Source organism: Dama dama, chromosome 13 (assembly GCF_033118175.1).
Source record: "Dama dama isolate Ldn47 chromosome 13, ASM3311817v1, whole genome shotgun sequence".
Classification (NCBI taxonomy): Eukaryota; Metazoa; Chordata; class Mammalia; order Artiodactyla; family Cervidae; genus Dama; species Dama dama.
The window spans coordinates 66,066,259-66,080,693 of NC_083693.1; the positions used below are offsets into that span (position 1 = coordinate 66,066,259).

A 14,435-nucleotide genomic window follows, 5' to 3' on the forward strand; every position below is an offset into this window, starting at 1 on the left:
ACTTAGTGTTGTCAGACCCTTAATTTTGTTGTTGTTCAGTTGCTAAGTCATGTCTGACTCTTTGCCATGCCATGGACTGCAGCATACCAGTCTCTTCTGTCCTTCACTATCTTCCGAAGTTTGTTCAAATTCATGTTCTTTGAGTCGGTGATGCTATCTAACCATCTCATCTTCTGCTGGCACCTTCTTCTCTTGCTTTTGATCTTTCCCAGCATCAGGGTCTTTTCCTTTGAGTCAGCTGTTCACATAAGGTGGCCAAAGTATTGGAGCTTCAACATCAGTCCTTCCAATGAATATTCAGGGTTGATTTCCTTTAGGATTGACTGGTTTGACCCTAATAAAGTAGTGATTCTTTTCTGAAATTTTAAGAGAACTGTGGGAAATTCAGGGAGTATTTGAAATCAAAACTGAAATATTGTTAATATCAGAAACTTATGAGTAAGCAAACACTCAAAGAAGCAAATCAGTTTTTTAAAAAGAGTCACATAAGAAGTAAAAGTGAAGACATTCATTATACAGAATGTAATATGAACTAACTTTTAAAATATATCAAAAATAAAATGATAAAATGCAGCGTGGTATGAGTCTACATGACTATAAGAATGCTAACACTAGGCAAGAATACTGGAGTGGGTTGCCATTACCTTCTCCAGGGGATCTTTCCAACCCGGGGATCAAACCTGCATTGACAGGCAGGTTCTTTACCCTGAACCACAAGGGGAGCCTACAAACCCTTTAGCCTGTCTAAAGTTCTTGATGATTTCCACTCACTTCTCACTTCCTCTTTATATCATACCTCCATCGTCATTGTTGTCAGATATTTTCTGTTACTGAGACTAACATAGTAATTTTTCTTTCTGAAATTTGTATGTATACAGTAATTTGCACATTTGCAGTGTGGGCAACTGGATCTAAACTGTGTTTTATTCTTGTCTTTCAGATGACAGAAGTCAAACTATACTTCCCGTAGTGAAATCATTTTGTGAAAAATCTTTCAAAGCAGATGAATCAATTCTTATTTCTTTATCTTTCCATTTAGGAAAACTATGCCATGGATTATATGGTATGATATGTGCTAAGAATGTCAAGATTGCAGAGAATTTTTCCTTTTTCTTTTACCTTAGCCCCTAAACTGCAGTTCTTCAGTTGCAAAGCCTACCCTATAAGTGTGTAACATCTTAATGACTTTTTCACTGATAGAACCTATGTGAAAGAACAATGGCAGTGAAATAGGCACAGCCCTTTAAATTTCTGAATATCTTATCTTTTATATTAGTTGGCATTTGATCATAGAAGTTTAGGTATATTAACTATTGGTACATAGTAAGTATACCCTTATTAATTTTTTTTGAATGATTAATATATCACACAAGCAGTTCAAATTAGAATGTAGAATAATACCTGTAACTCTTGGCATTTTAAATGTATTACTCAGTTCTCTCTTATTAAAATAATGTAAGCATTAATTGTAACAATCTAGCATAGCAAAAATATTTTTATGTGGATTATAGGCTTTCAATAGATTGTCGAAAAAAGTATTGCAATATTTGTTGAGTTACTAGCTCTTTAAGATAGTATATGAATATGGAACCAATCATTCATCAAAAGTATTTTGGGTTTATTTTGCTGTCTTTCATATTTGGGGCTTTTTTTTTTTTTTTTTTTTTTTGCTATGCCACACAGCTCCTGGGATCTTAGTTCCCCACAAAGGATCAAACTCAGGTCCCTGGCAGTCAAAGTGCCAAGTCTTAACCACTTGACCACCAGAGAATTCCCTCAGATCCCATTTTTAAGTTCCTTCTCTGCAGATATATGTGCATGTCTTTTCTGTAGGCAACTTTAAAATATTTACCAGAAATAAATAGCAATAATGGCTGCTATATTATTATTCTAACTATTTGTTAGTGGTATAAACTGTGGTACATGCTGCAGAAATTAATGCAGGTATAATTCCTGCACCGCATAGTTTATACTATCAAAATTAAAATAAAAATATTATTAAAATTAACATAAGGTAAAGACCCATTAGATTTCTTCACAGTAGTTACTCTTTTCTCATTATTACTTTTACTCATGATTTCCAACCATTTGTTTAAATATGTGATTCTAATTACTGCACTTTGCTTTTCTCTCGTTAATTTTTGTTTTCAATTAAAATGTTGATCAAAGGTTTTACATGTGTTTTAGGAATTTTTACTCCAGATCAACACTTGAGATTTTTGGAGTTTTATAAGAAACTTTGTACATTGGGTTTGCAACAGGAAAATGGACACAATGAAAACCAGATACCACCCCAAATTTTAGAGCAGGAGAAGAAATATATTTCAGTACGGAAGAACTGTGCTTATAACTTTCCGGTAATACATTATACATTTGTAGTGGCTACACATTTTAATTATAACTTAAAATATGTGAATAGATGATACTGAAAACTATTGCCATATTTGACACTTATTAGTTAGCATTATGTCTGGTATATATTGGTGTAATTTATACTTGTCTCTATGTATATATGTTAGAATTGTATGCGTGTATTTGGATCTTCCAAATATGATTTCTAACTAAATTGTGATTCAGAGAACATGATTTCAATTTAAGTGAAATGATTATGATATTGTTATTGATGCATGTTTTTCTCTTCGAAACTCATCTTCTTCCACCTCCACCAGGCCATGATTGTTTTTGTTGATCCCAAAAACTTCCACATGGAACTCTATTCTACATTCTTCTGCCTTTGTCATGACCCCGAAGTACCAGTCAGATACACTATTGCTATTTGCTTTTATGAAGTAAGTCTGAAAAAGTGATAACCACTTTATATTTGTTGTTTTTTACTTACATGTACTAGGTGATTTTCTGATGTGTTGTACACTTTTGTTTTCAGATTTAAGATATTGGCTCCATATCTCTTTCATATTCTAATCCTAAATTTGGAAAAATTCTCATAATTCTGTTTAGAGAGTTTACATAATTCATTTACATATAGACTTACATTCATTTATCATGTATTAATCCATTCATTCAGTATATCTTGTCTTAAATTATACTATCTCTTACTTTAAGCCAGACATTGTGGTATGAATATGGCTGTAGATCTGGAAGTAAAATCAGTTTTATAATGCTTTATAATGTTTATATTTAGCATTAAACTCAGGAACTTGAGAACAAATGGCAAATTGAGAGAGTATTTGTTTAAATTTGTGGCTTTTACCATACATGGTTCATATTTTGTGAGCACAGTTTATATATTCAGCTGTTATGACAACTCTTCATAGTGTCAGAGCAAAAGTGAATTTTTTTTTACCTTGCCGAGGGACATGTGGGAATCTTAGTTCCCCAACCAGGGAATGAACTCATGCCCCCTGAAGTGGAAGTAGAGTCTTAACCACTGGATCACCAGGGAAGTCCCACAAAAGTGAATTTAAATTTTATGGTAAATGTAATGAACCCTTGAGGCTGAAATCTAGGGCATGTTTCTTGAGTGACTGTAGGAAGTACATGCATGCCATCATTGCCATAAACATGTATAAGTTATCATTTGTCGACTTCAAGACTGTCACATAGAAACATCTGAGTGGCTTGGGACTTCCTTAGTGATCCAGTGGGTAAGACTGCATGCTGCTGATGCAGGGGGCATGGGTTCGTTTCCCAGTTGGGGAGCTAAGATCTCACATGCCTTGAGGTGCAGCAAAAAGATAAAATTTTAAAAAAGAAATTAAAAAAATCTGAGTGGCTGTATAAAATATTTATTGCCTTTATAGTAATATTCTTATTCTCAGTGAGAATATTGTATTTCCTTCCTTGAACTGTGTTCAAAGCATTGTTAGGTTAGCTAAAACTATGTAGGATATCCATAGCAGCATTAGAAATGTTCCTTTAGACTCTTGACTGTTGAATGATAGTCATTGCTTGTTTTTTTCTGGTGTGAGTTAAATGAATGTTCTATGTGCAAAGTCCAAGAAAGATTCCTTTTAAATGGTATAATTAATTAAAATAATTCATTGTTGAACAGTTAAGTCATCTTTATAAATACACATATAGGAATATTCTTGGAGGAGGAGAAATGGCAGAGGGCTCTAGCTGGCTGAATTAACTACTTATCTCCTATGTGTATTAAGGCATTTATGCTTGGTTGCTGCCCTGCATACTTGTATTTGTCTAGATCGGTTCATGAGATGGTTGCATGAGATTAGAGTCTGAGAAAGCAGCGTTTATGCAATGTGAGAGTTTCTACTTAAGTTTATTTTTATCTCATGCCTTTACTATTTTATTGTTATTTATGTTTTATAGTGGACATAATGTGTTCGCACCATAGAAATAGGAATATTGAAATATATATACAAGAATATTTCACTGATACAAGTGAGTTTGGAAATCATTGGTTTAGCTATTTGCTGGGGGGCTAGTTTCTGTATTCACCCAGTCATACCATGGTGGTGGGTTAAGATGATACTTGACTCCATAAATGAATGTTTAGTGTAGGTTTGTCCTTTTAAATAATGAAAATCCACTGGTGGATTTAAATTTTCCTGACAATGTTATTACTGGATTCTGATTATTACTCTAGTATGGTCCAAGTTTATTCTTGTTTTTGAGAAAGATAGGATTTTCAAAATACTTTGAAATCAAAAACAACCTTGTAGAGCAAAGATTTTTGAAATACCTTCTTTATCAGGAGCTCCCTTTTCAATTAAAACTTACTCAAACCTAGTATGTTAAAAAAATACTTAAAGGTAAAGTTAGAATCTGGTGAATCTACCATTGTAGATTTTTACCATTGCTTGTCTGGAGGGGGGAAAAAGTGGTTCATAAAGGAGCTGGATTAGTTTAGACTTAAGATTATGTTTTCCCAGCATCAGGGAAAGATTGGGGGCAGGAGAAGGGGGCAAAAGGATGAGATGGTTGGATGATATCACCGACTCAGTGGTGAGCAAACTCTGGGAGACCGCGAAGGACAGAGGAACCTGGCCTGCTGCATGCAGTCCATGGGGTCGCAAAGAGTTGGACACAAGTTAGAGACTGAACAGCAACTCCCAACTCCTCTCTTGCTGATTGAAGTCTTTGATTGGAAAAGTCTTTGAAGATTTTCTGGCTTAGGAATTTGCTCTGTCCCTTGTGTGACTGCTGGCTTTCAGCAGAACTTGTGCCCTCTGGGAGCCCTAAACCAGGATAAGTGCTCCCCTGGCTTCACTCTCTTGAAAGACCCTGTTGTCTGCTCTAAGACTAGAATATGGACTACAGGCATCCATGGGCTCATTACTGCTTGTGATAGGAGACTTACAATTGATAAATCCATTCTTCTACACCTCCCACCCCTAACTGTGCACTTCTGTACCCTCATGTGTCCATACACTCCAGCATGTTAGGATGCAGACTGAAAAGCTTATTAGGTGTGCAAGTAATTTTTTCTAGAAATCTAATTTTATATTTATGTTGTAACCAGGTCTCATTTTGGAAGTAAATCTGACAGGGATTATTTTTTTTTTTAATTGTTATAACCTTTATATATCTAGTAATCTCAAATCTGAGAGACTTTATTGCTACATTTTAGGTGTCTAAACTTCTGAATTCTGGAGTATATTTAATACATAAAGAACTAATAACATTGTTGCAAGATGAATCATTGGAGGTAATATCTTCTTACTGTTTGTTTTTTACTTTTATATCAGGTTTGAGTATATCAATGCCCTTTTAATTTTCCTGCTTCTTGGAAATTCATGAATTCTAATAGCTGACTAGTCCTGGAAGCTTGTAATTGATGAGAGACTGTGTCATAGACTAGAGATTGGAAAGGTCTTTTATAAAAAAATATTAAGTTTTAAAATATATATATGTATATTTATTTGTTATGTTATGGAAAACTTTGGAAATGTCAAAAAGTAGACAGACAAAAGAGTACTTTTAGTTCTAATCACTATTTCTATTTAATATTTTCTTGTATGTTTTCATTTTCTGTTTTTTCTGTATAAAGGTTTTTTAAGTTTTATACAATTGTGATCATATGCTCTATCAATCACATTTTATATCTTTTTATTTCCCTTAGCACTGTGGAGCCTATGAAACACTTAATTTTGATACTTTATCTAGAGTTTCTTATTCACCCAAACAGCTGCTGGCTTGCCAAAGCTCAGCTACTCAACGTGAGACATCTCTGAGGGTGTCATCCAACTTAAACTTTTTTAAAAGTTGGGAGGCAGTTTTAAGGATGTTGTTAGGCTGCCTTGCATCGAGACTGTTTGAATAATATCAAGAGGCAGACATACTAACCTCTTTTCAAGGTAGTTTGACCAAGGTAGTTGATTATGTTTCTAAGACTTTGTAGCAAAAAGATGACAGCAGGAGACTAGAAACCCCCCAAATGCTCTTTGGTAACTTCCCACTATTTCTGTGTAGAAGTTGGCATGTTAATTAATCTAAGATTAGAAAAACACAGCCATCACAAGAAGGGTAATCAGTATCTCTGTTAACAGGTACTAGATGCTCTCATAGATCATCTTCCAGAGATTCTGGAACTGATGTCTACTGGTGGGGAGAGCAGTGTTCAAGAAAATAAGGTGAATCCCATGGATCAAAAGAGCTTCTGGATCTTGTATGGGTGACCTTACTCTGCAGAGATGTTGAGAGGAATCAATGAAAGAATATATGAAAAACACTTAACCTAGTGCTGGCCACCTAGAAGCGCTCAGTAAACGTCTTTTGGAGTTACGACAGCTTGAATTTCCTCTGCCTTTCTTACCACAATCTTTATTTTCAGTCCTTGGGGTTTACTTTCATATTTTCAGTTTTTATTAGCATTAATTATTATTGCAAGAATAAGAACTAGGGGACAAAGGGTAGGATTTAGCATATCAAAGTTTGCTGATGGTGAAATAGAATACATTTTACTTTAACTGGATGAGCTATGAATCTGTCTCTTTCCAAATTTTGTTGCCAGGAATCATAAATTTTACTTATAGAGTTTTAAAAAATATTTGATTTTACTGAATAATTACCTCCCTGTGACAACTGCAATGCCTCCCAAGTTTGGAAATGATTAAGAGTATTCCCTTCCCCGGGGTATTGTGAGACTGAATAATTTGGCTGAATGCTGCAGCTGATGTATTTAATTATCTTTGATTCTCTTGATGTGTTTTCTTCTTCAGTTATCATCTCTGCCTGACTTGGTTCCAGCTCTCACAGCTGCTGAGCAGCGAGCTGCAGCCTCTTTAAAGTGGAGAACTCATGAGAAGCTGCTCCAGAAATACGCCTGTCTGCCGCAAGTCATATCAAGTGATCAGATCTATTACCGTTTCTTACAAAGAATGTTCACAATCATGATGACAAATGTGAGCCCAATGCCTCTAATCTGATTTTTTCTTGAACTGGCGCACATTTTGGAATTAACCAAATTCTCCACATTCTTGAAATCAACAGCAGGCTCCGTTCACGCCCTTCTGCCTGGAGGGGTGTTGTTCCCTTTGCTTCCTCACTGGGTTCTCCTTTTGAACCCAGCTGAAGAGAGGGCTGTACAGGGGAGGGTGTCCGCACGCTGGCTTCAAGCCTGACCCAGTGCTCCAGGGAGAGGCTGACAGGAGTCTCACTGCACAGAGACTTCTGCTCTGATGGGCACCTTCCGTGTGTCATGGCCTCAGCTGTGCCCTCTCACCTTACCTAAGAGTGTTCCTTAAACCCCTGAATATTAGTTTGCTTTCTCTTTCTTTTATCTTGTAACAGATACAATTTATAGAAAAAACATGGATGCCGTGCTATGGATAACCTCAAAATGAGAGTCAAAAGCAGGGGGAAAGAAAGGCTTGTACTCAAATTTCCACATAGAGTAAATTGTCTGCCTTTTTTCCTTAAAATTCCCAGAGGATCATTTAAGTTTGATTATATCTTGACTATGACATCCTACTACCATTCTTTTCAAGTATACAAAAGTTCCACATAATGTGTATGTGTTAGAAACTATTTTTTAAAGAGTACTTTGAATTCTCATTGTTCTCAAAAAAGGGGGGGGGGGCAGATAATGAAATTTAGTAGCCATCTCGAAAACCCCAAATCAGTTTTAGCTTCAAAGATTAAAAAGAGGGAAAAAATGACATTCCTGATGTCATTTTATAGCTTAACTAAAAAATGATAGGCGTGTATCTTATGCTAACACGTCTGCTTGAAGTTTGTTCCGTGTATCGCCTAGCGGTTGAAGGTGGTTTTATAGGTGTGGTCATCTTAAAAAGTGATACTGGCAAAAATAACTTCTTATCAGAGGATAATGCATGAATGCACCACTTAGAAAATCTCACATAAAGTCAAGCAGAATTTATTGACGACTTTATTCAGCAATCAGCTTCTGTTTGCTGCGTTTCACGCACTGTTTTGAAAGCTGGGGATCTGGGTGTGAACAAGACAGATTCCTGCTCTAATGGACCTTGAGTTCTAAAGAGGTGATGGTATGGGAAGTGATAAATAGTAAAATAAAATGTATTAACAGGAGGTGATAAGTCCTATGAAGCTTGATCTTAACTGTTTGTCTCAACCTAATTACTAAGTAGTCATCTTTGTGTTTATAAAGCTAATAAGTATACAAAATTATTTCATATTTTTAGCCTCTCATATCAGGAAAGAGAAATAATTTACACCATAGTGTGAACAAAATACTTTCAAGTCTGAGGAGTTTGCTTTGTTTTCTTTTGCAAGGAGGTAATTCTATACTTAAAAGAGATATCTGATTTACTATAGCACATTTTCCATGATCAAATAAAGACACTTATATTTCGTTTCAGTGTCTTCTGGAAAAGAAGGTTTATATTTTTAGTTCCATATCTAATGGTCATAATATTCATTCATTCACTTAATAAAATTTATTGAGCACTTACAATGTGCCGTGTACTGTTAGTGACTGAAAAGATAAAGGATCTGTTCTCACAGAACTTTAAGTTCTATTGGAGACAGACAATACACACATATTGGGTTGGCAAAAATTTCATTCAGGTTTCTGTTTAAGATGTTACAAAAAAACCCGAATGAATGTTTTGGCCAACCCAGTGCGTTGGACACCAGGGATGAAAAGTACAAGGAAGAACTAAAACGCAGGGTAGAGGGGAAGAAAGTGATGGAGGGTGTTGTGGATGTAGTGGTCAGGAAAAAGCCCTCTCTGATCAGGAGGTGTGGACCAAGAAAGGGAGTGGCCATGTGGAGGTCTAAAGCACAGGTGGTCCCGACAGAGGGAAGAGTAAATGCAAAGACGTGATTCAGGGTGTGCGTGGTTTTATGAGAGTCAGCAAGGAAGCCAGTGTGGCGGTTTAGAGATGAGCCTGGAGAGGTCTTTGGGCCCACAGCACACAGGCGCTCGAAAGCCGTGATATAGAACAGAGATTATATTCTGTTATGCAGGGGAAGGCTTTGGAAGGTTTTGGAGTAAAGGAATGACATCAACTAACTTTTTTTCCTACTTCTGTGATGGAAAAAATTTAAAGATGCATGAAGGCAGAGAAAATACTACAATGAACTCTCACATACCCATCACCCTGATTTAACAGTTGTTAACATTTTGCCATATTTGCCTTTTCCATTTCATTGTGCTAAAAAGTTTAAATTATAGATGTCATATTTTCTCTCTAAGCATTTCAGTATTCATCTCTAGAAAAGGACATTGTCCTATATAATCATGTTACCATTATTACATTTGACAAAATGAACAAATATCTTTAATATCATTTAAAATTCATATCAAAGTTTACCAATTATCCCCCAAATGGGTGTGATAGTTGTTTTATTCCATATAGGATCCAAGTAAGATCTATACATAGCCTCAGGTGGTTACATTTCTAAATTTGCTTTTAATCCAGAACAGATTCCCTCTTTGCCCTCCCCCCACTTTTTCATGACATTGAATTGTGGAAGAGACTCAGTCAGTTGTCCTGTAGAAGTCTTCATGGATTTACTTGTTTATCTCTTCTCCATATTTGTTTTAAGCTGGAGGTTTGATAAGGGCTTGCTGAGGCTTAGATCAAATGTTTTTGGCAAGCATCCTTCATCAGCGCTGATGAGTGTTTTAGTTGTGTCTTGTCTGGACGTCTATCCCTTTGTAAATGAGCTCAGAGTGCTTGTGCAAGCAGGGACTCCCTTGTGATCTGTGTCATAATCTAAAGCTGACACTTCAACACTTAATACCCAGTTTCCCAGTAACCTTTTACCCTTCAGTTTTAGCAGCCACTGATGATCCTTGCCTGAATCAGTTATTTCATTAGAACTTACAAAAGAGTGGCTTTTAAAATTCTCTTCTCTTCTACATTGCTGATGGCATTCTTCTTAGGATTAATGCTTTTTTTATTTTCCCTAAAATATATTTCCTAATGTAAAGAGAGGATAAATACTTATTTCTTTCCCTCTATCAATTTTCAGAGTTAACCCAGTGATAATGAATGAATTTTTTGTTTTTATCCTTTCATTTAGACTCATCTCTTATATTGAACAATGTTTTAATCAATTTCAGTCATTATTCACATGCTCAAGTGGTCGCAGTTTCTTTAAACTGACTTTTGTTTGTTTTGATATAATTACCTTTGTCTTCGATTTCTTGCCCCAAAGATATTACCTTATACTGTGAGATATAAAATATACATATTTTATGTTATTTCTGTTTCAAATAATTAGTGTTTATGCATTTGGAATTCTATAAGTATATATAAAATGAAAGAAAAGAGTAACATCCTTTTATTTAAGTTCATTTAGCTAACATTCATTTTCCTTAATTCCACTGATGTTTCTGTTTTGTACATTTCTTAAATTTTCTGTTCTAATTTATGGTGAATATTCCTTTTTACCTCCAACAGGTTAAAAACGCTGCACGAAATGGTACTAGATAGAATGGAAATAGCTTGTATAAAATATGAGAGGAGGTAATAGGCCATATTCTCTGAGCAATGTATATTTTTTATACTTGAATTTCAAGCATCCCTATCATGATAGTCTGAATCTTCAAGAACTGAATGTTATAATATATAAATATATGTAAGTCAAGATAGTGAATGTGAATTTATACTGGATACAGTATACCTGGTTGAGAGATTTTTCTTTAATGCATAGTTTGAAGCCATAGTAAAGATGGATGGTTGAATTTACTTAGAATTAAGGTTCTGCCCAGTTGATGTGACACAAATCCAAAGGATCAAAGAGTTTAAAACACTAGTAAGAATAATTGGCATGTGTCCCTTGGATTCTAAACTTTATCTGTGTCATGGACCAGGGATCTTAAAGAATAGTATTGAGGTGGAGGAGGCAGATCTAAGAGAGAGGAATCTGATGTATACCTGGTCATAGGATCTCTGGATTTGAGAAGTGGCACATTTTTGGCGAGGAACTTGACACAGAGTGTGTACTAGCAAATGTTTGTTGAATAAATGAGTAACATGGTCTAGAAGTGGCTGAGGTGTATTTGGGGAGAATATCACTTAAGATGAGGTGGCAAGGAGATGTGAGTCAAATATAAATCAAATCTGGATGATTTGGAAGTGAGTCTGCCAAATTACTTGAACTTTGCAGTGTGATAGATGAGTTGATTTGCCTGACTGATAACATTAAATTATGAAGACACTTCCACACTGATTTCAGAGGCAGACAGCACTGCTTTTACTTTTAGTCGATAACTTAAAATTGATGTGTAGGGTCAAATTATTTAGAGTGTATACCATTAGACTTGTTTAATTGTCTTTCTTATTTCTTTAAGAACGTCTTACCTGTCCAAAAGGCGGCTTCACGAACTCTATGCATTTTTCTACGTTATAATCGTAAACAGGAACAGAGACATGAGGTCATTCAAAAATTAATCGAACGTAAGTAATCACTCTCTCTCATTCGGAGAACAGAAAGTAAATAAACTGGTTGGCCTTAGTTAGATCTGGCTTATATTATCATATTGCTATGAATAATTAGGCCAGTATTGCTAAATATTTCTATTTGAGCTTTATAGGCTAATTTCTTTTTGTTTGTTTTAGAAATTTTTTATAGGATCAGATCTTTGATGAATGAAAAATTCAGCTACTCCAGGCTACCTTTAATGAATTTTTACACTTGAGAAGTTAAAATACGTATACGTATCATTGAAAGCTCAGTTTCTATTCCGATGAATACAATTTGAAAATAAAATACAAGTAGGCTATCCATGAATCTACTAATTTGTTTTGTGTTCCTATATTAAATATTACAGAATGTGGGTTTTGTTCTCTTGAATAGACTTGATAGTACACTCAAATGTGAATCTAATGAGCCAAGGAGGTTTATAATGTCTTAAAAAATTGTCAGTTAACAAAGGCAAATTTATTTTAATTTGCTGTGGGCTAAAATCAAGACAAAACCTTTTGTTAAAGAATTAACTCTTGAAGTAGTGATAGACACCTATATATACTTAGTGAATTTGTTAATTATTGTGTACTTACTTTGACCATAGTGCCTTAATGCTTTTATTAAACTATTATCCAGCATAGTCAGGTAATGGGATTTTCTGGTTATTATAGTTTACCATTTTAAGTATGGATCACCACTTAAAAAAAAAAAAATTAGAGCACATAAAATTCTGTTTAAGAAAAATTTTGCTCAATATACTTTAATGTTTCTTTCTTTCTTTCTTTCTTTTTTTACTGTATTTTAATTCAATTTTCAGTTTTTAGTGGTAGGACCTGACCTTCAGAATGTTTTATTTTGAATGGAGATCATATTTGTTTTTAAACATTAAGAATTTTACTTTTGAACATATGTGTAATGAGGGAGAAAAGAATTATCCTTTAAATATTGACCTGAATTATTTTTAGTGATAATTCCGTTTATGTATGATTTTATTTCAAAGCATTTTAAGAAAACAAGAGGAAGAAAGCAGTTAACTTCGTTGGTCAAAAGATTTTGAAGTTATACTGACCTGCATTTGAATCCTAGCTCTGTTCCTTTAACCTCTATGACTCTCGGCACCCTTATTGTTTAGGAGGAAGAAATATATGCCCATCCTGTTGGGCTTTCAGGATTTAATGCGATAATATGTATCAGTACTTGGCACACAGAGGGTAATCAAAAAATAGTAGATATGTTCCTTTAATGTTTAATAAATGCTTATGGCTCAGATGGTAAAACGTCTGCCTACAATGTGAGAGACCCAGGTTCGATTCCTGGGTCGGGAAGATCCTCTGGAGAAGGAAATGGCAACCCACTCCAGTACTCTTGCCTGGAAAATCCCATGGATGGAGGAGCCTGGTAGGCTACAGCCCATGGGGTCGCAAAGAGTCGGACATGACTGAGCAACTTGACTTTCACTTATGGAATTGAATGTAATATTTAATAAGCTTGTTTCTGTTTTTTATGCTTTCATTAATTCAGGGGTATATAATATAATTTTTTCCCCTTATCTCTTGTTTTTGCTAAGCAAATTGTGGGTATAAAAAAACTGTCATGGGCTTTGTCATTTTTTTCCACAGGAAATTTTATGTAGGAAAAATTAAAACGCAAAACTTTTTGTTGTTGTTTCTAGAACTGGGCCAAGGAAAAAGTTATTGGAACAGACTCCGATTTTTGGATACCTGTGAATTTATTATAGAGATCTTTTCCAAATCATTTTTCTGTAAATATTTCTTTCTACCTGCTATTGAACTGACACATGATCCAGTAGCAAATGTAAGGTATGGTACTAATCCAAGAATATATTTGAAAAAAATTGTGTTTTTTTAATGTATCTACTGTAATGAATATTCAGAAGTGTTTTCTTGGTCTTGAAAATAATCAAGAACTTGTACTCGTTTTGAGATTCTTGGTAGTCTTAATTGAGCCTCAGTAGGACTTGAAAGTGTGATCTTTTAACACTGTCTCAAGCCTTTAGTTTATAGGGTTGACAGCTGTAATCACAGCCAGACTGGCAGGCTTCTCCAGCCACATGAATACACACACTGACATCAGGAGAAGATTGAGTAGATATGATTAACTTACCTATCTTTTAAGCCTAGAGAAAAAAATGGTTCAAAGTTGGCTTGGAGAAGATCTGTCCATTTTCATAAGCCCATTTATTCAGCGAAGCAGGGCTGTTTCCAAGTCTTTTTCTTTTCTTTTTCCTTTGTTCAGCTCTCTCACAGTTTTGAAATCCAGTAAATGGTAAGTGGATTTGATTAATTAACTGTGAAGTTAAATGAAACAGCCCTGAAAATGGCTTGCTTGGAAATTGAAAAAAATGAATAAATTGTATTTTGCTTTTTTTCCTCCCCAAATAAGCATATTACTTTTTTAAAGTAGTGGTAAAACATACATAGCATAAAATTTACCATTTTAACCATTTTGTACAATTCAGTGGCATTAAACACACACACTCAGTGTTTTGAGTTATTTGTACATTGCATACTGATTTAAAGAGACTTTTAAACTGTCAGCCTTGAGGTTTCTGTGTTTGTGCTCTATGTCGGTGTTCTGTGTTTGAGGAACTC

General features: G+C 34.9%; 1 protein-coding gene across 2 annotated transcripts in view; it reads left to right on the forward strand.

Annotated features, from left to right (window-relative positions):
• PPP4R4 (protein phosphatase 4 regulatory subunit 4) overlaps positions 1-14,435 on the forward strand; it is a 100,581-nt gene that overhangs the window by 59,000 nt on the left and 27,146 nt on the right. For both annotated transcript variants that reach the window (XM_061159692.1, XM_061159693.1), the window contains 8 exons: positions 941-1,063; positions 2,188-2,357; positions 2,670-2,789; positions 5,552-5,629; positions 6,471-6,554; positions 7,143-7,325; positions 11,708-11,813; positions 13,496-13,643. In XM_061159692.1, coding sequence (XP_061015675.1) covers positions 941-1,063; positions 2,188-2,357; positions 2,670-2,789; positions 5,552-5,629; positions 6,471-6,554; positions 7,143-7,325; positions 11,708-11,813; positions 13,496-13,643 — 1,012 coding nt within the window. The remainder of the gene's footprint in view (positions 1-940; positions 1,064-2,187; positions 2,358-2,669; positions 2,790-5,551; positions 5,630-6,470; positions 6,555-7,142; positions 7,326-11,707; positions 11,814-13,495; positions 13,644-14,435) is intronic.